Source organism: Hyaena hyaena, unplaced genomic scaffold, assembly GCF_003009895.1.
Source record: "Hyaena hyaena isolate Hyena2069 unplaced genomic scaffold, ASM300989v1 scaffold_102, whole genome shotgun sequence".
NCBI classification, from domain to species: domain Eukaryota; kingdom Metazoa; phylum Chordata; class Mammalia; order Carnivora; family Hyaenidae; genus Hyaena; species Hyaena hyaena.
Genome location: NW_024080734.1, coordinates 1,603,998 through 1,612,235, shown reverse-complemented (window position 1 = coordinate 1,612,235; position 8,238 = coordinate 1,603,998). Strand labels below are relative to the sequence as shown.

Below are 8,238 nucleotides of genomic sequence, written 5' to 3'. Positions count from 1 at the left end.
AAAACGAAATAAAGGCGGCGTTAAGTGAAATAGCTAACTTTTTTATTAAATAAAACGACTTAAATAAAAGGAACGGAAAAGGAGAGGAGTGGACCCAGCCCCAGGGTGCCCCAGCCCTGGCGCTCCCCACCCCCCCGGCCGCCTGGTCGGCCGCCCCTCCTCCAGCGGCCCCCGCGGGGGAAGCAGGTGGCCGGTTTCTAAAGAGAAAAAAAAGCCAAAACTTTTATTATTTACACGTTTGGGCAAAAGTACAAAGTATAATACAGGCGCCCGGCCCGGGGGGGTGCGGGCGAGGGGCGGAGAAACGTAAGGCGCTTTCTTTGTCAGGCCCGGGCCTGGGGCGGGACTGGGCGCGGGGCGGGGGCTCGGATTGTGCAGCCGCGCGGAGCCCGGGCCCAGCCCCCCTTCGCGGCCGGCGGGGATGCGGCCGCGCCCCGGGGCCTCTTCGAACTCGGAGGCCCCTGTCCCTTTCGGCCTCGGGTACCCCCCCCCCAGCCCGGCTGGGGGCCCGGGGCGCCCCGCCGAGTGGGGGCGGCGATCCTTGGCGACGGTGAGCGCCCGTGGCTCACACCAGAGAGGTGACGGCGGGGACCTTGGAGCTGTCCTCCTCCCAGGGCTGCAGATTCTGCAGAGCAAACAGCGACGAGTTGTGCAGACAGAGAGGGTCGGGCTGGATGGAGTCGTTGAGGCTCTTTTGGAAGGCGTCGTGTTGCAGCTGCAGCATGAGCCGGCTCGCCTGCTGCCGCTCCGCCTCCCGCTCCTCCGCCGTCTGCCGCCTGCACCGGGGGAGGGAGAGGGACAGCCCCGTCACGCACCCCGCACCGCGGGGCCTCCGGCGGGGCCCCAGCCCTCCCGGGAGCGAATGCCAGCCGGGAGCCTCGAGGCGCAGGACCCGTCTACACCCCTGCCGGCGCTGTGCGCCCGAGGCCCGGCGTCCGGGGAGCGGGTTGGCATCGTTTGGTTTTGTTGTGTGCCGGGTGGTCGCGGGGAGGGGACTCCGCCCGCCGCCCACCTGCACGTCCGGGTATTGTGGCTTCGCCAGCAACAAAGATGTTTCTTTTGCGGGATAACAAGGGCGGGGCACGCGTGTAACCGACTCGGCCCTGCGGGCAGTCGGGCAGCTAGGGTCGGCGGGTGGCAGGGCTGGCTCTGCGCTGCCCGCGCCGTGTCCCCGGAACCTCTCTTCCGAAACGCGACCGCTTCGCCGTTCGCGGGTTGGATGGAAATAGGGATGGGATAAAAACGGGGCTGGAGTCGGGATGGGGAACCCAGGGGGGAACACGGAGCCCGCGCGGACTGTAGGAGACCCAGGAGGGCTGGTGGGAGGGGGAGGGAAGAGTGCGAGGGACCCCAGGGTGGGGTGGGGTGGACGCTGTGGAAGGAGCGGGTGAGAGGGAACTGGGCGGCCGCAGAGGCAGAAGGAAACACGGAGAGTTGAGAGGCGCACGAGAGCGACACAGGGATGAGAATGGAGGAGAAGCCGAGGCGCGGCGGAGCGGGGAGAGTAAACGCAGGCCGGCGGGAAGGAGAGAAGGGAGATACAATTTGGGAGGGAGCCGGAGGGCGCAGCGCCGGGAGGGCGGGGAGCGGGGAGCGGGGAGCGCACACCGGGGAGCGCGCCAGGCTGCGGCGCGGGGCAAGGTGAAGGGCGGGTGCAAGACGGGCTGAGCCGAGCTTCTCTCACCGCCACTTGGTCCTCCGGTTTTGGAACCAGGTCTTGACCTGCGCGTCCGTCATTTTGAGGGACTTGGCGAGCGCCGCCCTCTCGGCCGAGGCCAGGTACTTCTGGCGGTGGAAGCGCTTTTCCAGCTCGCAGATCTGCACCCGGGAAAAGGAGGTGCGCGGCTTCTTACGCTTGGGCGGTGTCCTGTTCTGGTAAGGGTGGCCGATGCGCCGGGTCACGGTGAAGGGCGTGAGCGCCGCCGCCGCTGCGGAGACACGCGAGGCCCCCTGAATCCCAGTGCGGCTCGACTGCCGTTCAGGCCCCACGCGGACCCCGTGCCGCCCGGCGGGGCGCAGGGTGCTCCGCTATCTCGTTGGTCTCCCGCGTCCCCAGCGGCACCAAGCCGGTTGGGAGATGCTCCCCTCTTCCCCTGGGCATAGGCTTATTTCCCCGAGACTCCCTGATTTTCCTCCCCCTACGGTAGCCTGGGGCCCCGGGCGCCGAGGCCTCCGTCGCGCTTGGGCCTCCGGAATCGTTTCCCAGAGTGGAGCACCTAGGGCGCGGCGCCTCTGGCCCCGGGAGGGCCAAGGCCCGGCGCCTGTTCGCTCGCCCTGCTCACCTGTGAAGCGATCTTTCACGAAGCGGCGGCTGCTCTCCATCCAGGGAAAATTGAGGCCGCCCAGGCTGGAGACCGTGGGCACGGAGGGCATGGCGGGCAGCGCGCTAGGCAGAGGCGGTGGCACGGCCCCAGGCAGCGGCCTGTGCGCTGGCACTCGGATCACTCCGGCGGGCGCCAGGCTTAGGTTGACACTGTAAGATCCCGGGTCCTCGAAGGGCGCGCCGAGGCCGGCAAAGGAGGCGGGCAGAGACGGGTACGTGGCGCCCGGACGGCCCCCGGGGGGCCCTCCCAGGTAGCTGGCGCCGTCGGGGCCCCGCGGGGCCGGTGCGCTGTCCTGGTCCGGGCTGTTGAGGATCTGGTCGATGCCGAAGCTGATGGGCTCGTGCGGGTGCGGGGTCTGCGCGCTGGCGGGCGCCTCCATCCTGGGCGGGCGGAAGGGCTGGGCTGGGCTGGGCGGGGAGGTGGCTGGGTCCCTGTTACGGCGCGGCCATGGAGCGCCCGGCGCCTCTCGTTGCACTGAAACTTTGCCAAGAGTGCGCGGGCCCGACAGGCTCTGTGTCATCTTTCTTGAACCGAACCTGGAGTTTCCGCTGCTAATTCCTCTCCCGCCGCAGCCATTGGCTGCGATCAACAAGCCTCTCTCCTCCCATTGGCTCCCGGCTTTCAATAAAGGCCTAATTCATGGAAATAGGAGCTTAGGGACTGTTCCAAGGTGACATCATTTTAACAAACGAACAATAGGTCAAATTTATTAGCCGGGATAATGGGCGGCGGATATTAGCGCCCGAACCGCAGCCTCCCAAACCCGAAATCTAACGAAGCTGCAATTAGCAGACGCTCCCCGCTCCTCCCGGCCGGGGCCGCTTCCCCGGCCGCAGCGCGGAGCGGGCCAGGGCGCTCTGCTGGTGAAATGGTCGTTTGCTGAGGGGGGTTTCGTTTTATTCCAAATTTTTTCATCTGGGCAAAAACCAAACCATGTGAATCTTTTCAATTGCAATGGAGTTGCAAGTCTGGAACGGCCCTGTGGAATCCGCTGAAGCGCCTTGGACACTCCACCGCCGCGGGAGCAACGAAAGGAGCGCATCACCCCGCGCAAGCTCCGCGCTCCCAGCGCGCCGGGTGAGGGGAGCACCGCTGCGTGCTCCGCGCTCCCGAAGACACCGACCCGCGTGGGGAGAATTCGCCCCCGCTCGGGCCACTTTGGAGACAGTCGCTGGCTCCCGCCAGGCGGACCGAGGTGTGACTCGCCGATGCCCACGCGTGCCTGGCCCGGCTGGTTCAGGGACCCAGGGTCCCTCGGTGGGGAGCGGGGATTCAGCCCTCGAAATTCGTTGCAGGATGGACAGGACTAAGGTCGCGCTGGGGGGGATCTGGGGTACCCCAGGGGCAAGGCGCGGGCGGCTCCTCTTTAGAGCAAATAGCGCGATTTCTTTGGGTAACAGGAGCTTCGAGCCCCTCCAGCTCCAGGCCAGCCTGGGCGCTGGACCACTCCCTCCCTGCTCCCCCCTACGCTGTCGGGGACTGCCAAGGCGAGTCGAAGGGCACCGTGGACAGGAAAGGACCGCACGCCGGGCGGTCACCCCCAGCGCCAGCCTCAGGCGTTTCTCCTGGAGGAGACATACAGAATCGTTTTCCACTCGCGAATTCTAAAACCGTTAGGTGCAAACTGCTGCACTCTTGGCCAGGCCCCTCTCGCGCTCCCTGTCTTGCGGACGTGGAGAGAGCTCAGATACGCGGTCGGCCAGTGTTCACGTTGGGTCGGTCACTTTCTAGTTCAGTGACCTTGAGCAAGCGACTTCATATCTTTGGGCTTGGTTTTCTAGTTTGTAAAATGGGCCGTGCGTGCATGGCGGAATTGTCGTTAAGTCTTGCATGATATTGAGAGAACGTAGGGCTTAGGGCCTGGCACATAGTAGGCACTAGGGGCTGTGGCTGCCCTCCCCCGGCATCCCCGCGTGATGGTTGACGTATTATTCTGATGATTCTTGCAGAATATTTATTTGTTTGCAGTTTTACCTTATTTGCAGAGACTCGGCTCGTGAAATGTGTTTGTCTATCCTCAGGGTCAGTCTCAGAGCCCCAGGAAACGCGGGAGGCAACGTGTTGTGGGTTCTTTCTAATAATCTGCCCCCAGTGACTGGGCGGTCTCAAGAGCTGCAATCTTATGGCCTGTGTTCCTGAGTCAGGTCACCGCCCGCTGTGTGACCTTGGGCTAGTCGCTGGCTCTCCGGTGGGGAGAATGAGGCCACTGGAAAGTGAGGGGTGAGGAGGGCAGGGTGCCTGGGGGCAAGACAAGCCCTCTGTTTCCCTGGAAATCCAAGACCCTTCAAATGGAGCATTGACTCCATACTGGGGGCCTCCTGCTTCTATTTCAGGCTCTGCCTCTGGTGGTTTGGGGGCTGTTTGGCCCCTCATAGGTCCTCCTGGAGCCTCATTTTCCTTATTTGTAAAACAGGAAGTGTAATAGCCACCCCCAGGGTGGTCGTGAGAAGTAAATGAGATAAGGTCTGTGGACATGCCTGTGAGGAACTGGATTATATAATGACTTTAATGACAAGAGTCGAGCCACTGTAGGTTGAGAACTTAGTGTGTGCGGGGCAGGGGGGTGGGCATTTACTTATTGCTACCAACCACCCTGTGAGGAAAGGCTCTTATTGATCCCATTTTTTACCTGATGAGGGAACTTCGGGTCAGAGAGTTCGTGCAGCTCACAACCCCCCCTCTCCAAGGCTAGGGAGTCACCTCACCTGCTCTACTTCCCTTAGCCCAGGGTTCCAGGCCTGTCCTTCCCACTTCCTGGCTTTGTTAAATTGGGATAACGAGGCCCACCCCACACAGGTATGTGGGCATAAAATTAGGGGTGCCTGGGTCGCTCACTGGCTAAGCTCCCGACTTCTGTTCAGGTCGTGATCTCCCCGTTCATGAGTTTGAGCTGCACACTGGGCTCTGTGCTGACAGCTCGGAGCCTGGAGCCTGCTTCAGATTCTGTGTCTCTTCCTCTCTCTCTCTCTCTGCCCTTTCTTGCTCGCACTCTGTCTCTCTCTCTCTCAAAAATAAGTAAACATTAAAAAAATAAAAAGAAAGAAAGAAAAGTGGGTGGTGTGGCCCACACTGCCCCCAGGGCATGGTGAATAGCCCTGTGCTTAAGAATTGGATTCCCATCTCTGTTTACCAGCTGTGGGCTTGGGGAATTATTCACCCTTTTTGTGCCTCAATTCCTCATCTAGTAAAGCAGCAGTAACTACGTCATGGGATTAAATGAGCCTGTCCAGGTGAAAACACTCAGCGGTGCAAGGCATGGGACAGAATTCTGCCTCGCCCCCCCCCCCCAGTTCCCCCCCTCCCCCCGGGTCCCAGCTCTCTGAGATGTCTAGTTTCTTGGTCATCCAGCAGTAGGCGCTTCAGGCCACTGTTAGCAACCCCCCCCCCCCCCCCCCCCCCCCCCCCCCCCCCCCCCCGCCCCTTTCCCAATCCAGACAGAGCAGAGCAGTTGGCTAGCTCAGGAAGGGCAGAAAATGGGGCAGATAGTAATCCTTGGGACAGGGGTTCTCAAAGTATGTGCCTGGACCAGCAGCAGCACCTGGGACATTGTTAGAATTGCAAATTCTTGGACCCTAGCCCAGACCTCCTGAATCGGAAACTCCAGGGTAGGGCTAGGCAATCTGCTTTAACAAGCCCTCCAGGTGATTCACTCACATTCGGAAGCCAGTGCCCAGAATATTGTCCATTTCATCCAAGTTCTCGAACTCCTTGTTACAATGTTGTGGGAAGATTCTTTCATAATCGGAAGCTCTCGTGTGAATCTGAGCTAACATCCTCTGCTCTATACTCTCAGTGTTACTCAGTTGTGTCTTCCCTTATTATATTTGTTGAAGGTTTGTCTGTTTCACTGGTCTTAAAGGGAAGACTTTTATTTACTTATCTTCTTTTTTATGTCATCTCTTTGAGGAATGTTTTGATTTATTTTTATTAATTTTTTCTTCCTTGTTGAGGTGAATAGTTAATTTTTATTAACCTTTCTTGTTTTTTTTCAGAAACATATAAAAGGTCATAAATTTACCTCTAAGCACCTTTTGCCCAAATATGTTTTGATGCATATTTAGTGTTCCCGAGATGATGGATTTTTGCTGTCCCTTCTTGCCTGCTATCAGTTGAACAATGACAGACACATATGCACATGACCAAGAAGAGAGATGGAAATTCTAAGAACTGGGGTCACGGGGGCCAGAAAGATTTCCGAATGCTGTGCGTTGTCTCTTCTTGCCCATGGAGAAGCTAGGAGGATGGGTGGAGGCCTTGCCGGGGAGTGGGGGTGGGGTGGGGGTGGGGGTGGGGAGACATCCAGGAGACACGGAGTGGGGGTGGGGGGGGCGGGGCGGGGCAGCCAGGATGCTGGACTGCCCAACTGCGCATGTGCTGGAGGCCAAGTTAGTCCAGTCTCGCTCTGCTGCTGATTTCTTCTGTGAATTGGACTCAGTTTCCCTATCTATGAAATGGGCTAGAGATTGAGTCAGGGCTCTCAAACATATTTGGGTCGGGGATCCTATTTGAAAGGCTGATGAAAATGTTATGGACTACTTCCATGGACAAAGACACACACACACATATTTTGGCACACATACCACGTCACAGGTTGCTTACCTGTCCACTTTCCACTCTTGGTTTGCACCCCCAAGTTCGAAGTCTCTGGGGACCCTTGTGGTTCTCAGTATGGGAGGCTCTAAAGACACCTGCCACGCAGATTCACTCATTCATTCATTTATTCAACACATATGTACTGAGCACTTTTTCAAATTTTCTGGACCATGTCCCACCTTTGGGACAAGTTTGCCCATCTGTTAGTGGGAGTAAGGCAGTTTGAGCTTTTTGTTGCTGCCTCCCCATGATGGGAAGGATTAGGAAAGGGACCTTCCTGAGGAGTCCTGCAAGGGTCCAAGACTCTGCCAGCTGGAGGAAGGCAAAGGCCACCTGGTACTGTGTGGTCTTTGTGCCCCCCTCCCCCCTGGCACCAATCACGAGACTCAAAGGACAGGTGGTTACGGGAAGTGAGTCTCTCACCCAGGGGCATGCAGCTGGGAAGGCTGGAGTTGGGGTTTGAACCCAGGACTGTCTTGACTCCAGAGCCCATACTTTCCTCTTTACCTCATTCTCCCATTTTTACTCTGGTAGTGAGGGCTGAGGGGCCGGGGTGGGGTAGGGTGGGGAATCAGTGGAGGAGCTGGGTGAAGGCACTCGGAAGCAGAGGGGGGAGGGCTGGCCATGGTCTGTCCCCTCTGCTAGCCTGAGAGCTCCTTCAGGACAAAACACTATTGGCAGAGCTAAAACATGGAAAGAGCCTAAGTGTCCATCAACAGATGAATGGATCAAGAAGATGTGGTTTATCTATACCATGGAATACTACATGGCAATGAGAAACAATGAAATCTGGCCATGTGTAGCAACATGGATGGACCTTGAGGGTGTTATGCTGAGCGAAATAAGTCAGGCAGAGAAGGACAAATATCATATGTTTGCACGTATAGGAGGATTAGGAGGAACTTGACGGAGGAACAAGGGGGAGAAGAAGGGCGGAAATGGTGGGGGAAAGGGAGAGAGGCAAACCATGAGAGACTCTTGAATGCTGACAAAAACTGAGGACTGATGGATGTGGGGGGGAGGGGGGATGGGCATGGAGGAGGGCACTTTGGGGATGAGCACTGAGTGTTATGTGGAAACTAATTTGACAATAAACTATTTGTAAAAAAAAAAAAACAAAAAACAGTATTGGCAGTATTTTATCCATGTCTTGGGGCTGGACCCACATCCCTCATCACGAGTTTGTGGCACAAAACTGACAGCAAGGTCAGATGAAGGGATGGGAAGAGGGATCCAAGTGCGTCCAGGATTGTGTATGTACATGGTTCAGTGTTCACTTCCCCCAGCTCTGCCCAAGGCTGGTGCCTTTCCCTCTTTTTTT

At 58.3% G+C, this 8,238-nt stretch overlaps 1 protein-coding gene across 1 annotated transcript; it reads right to left on the bottom strand.

Annotated features, from left to right (window-relative positions):
- Positions 1-565: 565 nt before the first annotated feature.
- On the bottom strand, positions 566-2,703 carry TLX3 (T cell leukemia homeobox 3). The gene is made up of 3 exons (XM_039235713.1): positions 2,283-2,703; positions 1,685-1,928; positions 566-776 (listed from the first exon to the last, which is right to left on the bottom strand). The coding sequence occupies exons 1-3, from the start codon at positions 2,701-2,703 to the stop codon at positions 566-568; spliced, it is 876 nt and encodes a 291-aa protein (XP_039091644.1).
- Between the last annotated feature and the right edge of the window lie 5,535 nt (positions 2,704-8,238).

Bases quoted from the DNA above. Each gene is read 5' to 3' on its own strand.
- TLX3 (XM_039235713.1), bottom strand. From the start codon at position 2,703: ATGGAGGCGCCCGCCAGCGCGCAGACCCCGCACCCGCACGAGCCCATC. The intron at 1,929-2,282 runs GTGAGCAGGGCG...GTGTCTCCGCAG, and splicing joins CGTGAAAGATCGCTTCACAG to CGGCGGCGGCGCTCACGCCC. The intron at 777-1,684 runs GTGAGAGAAGCT...CCCCCGGTGCAG, and splicing joins AACCGGAGGACCAAGTGGCG to GCGGCAGACGGCGGAGGAGC.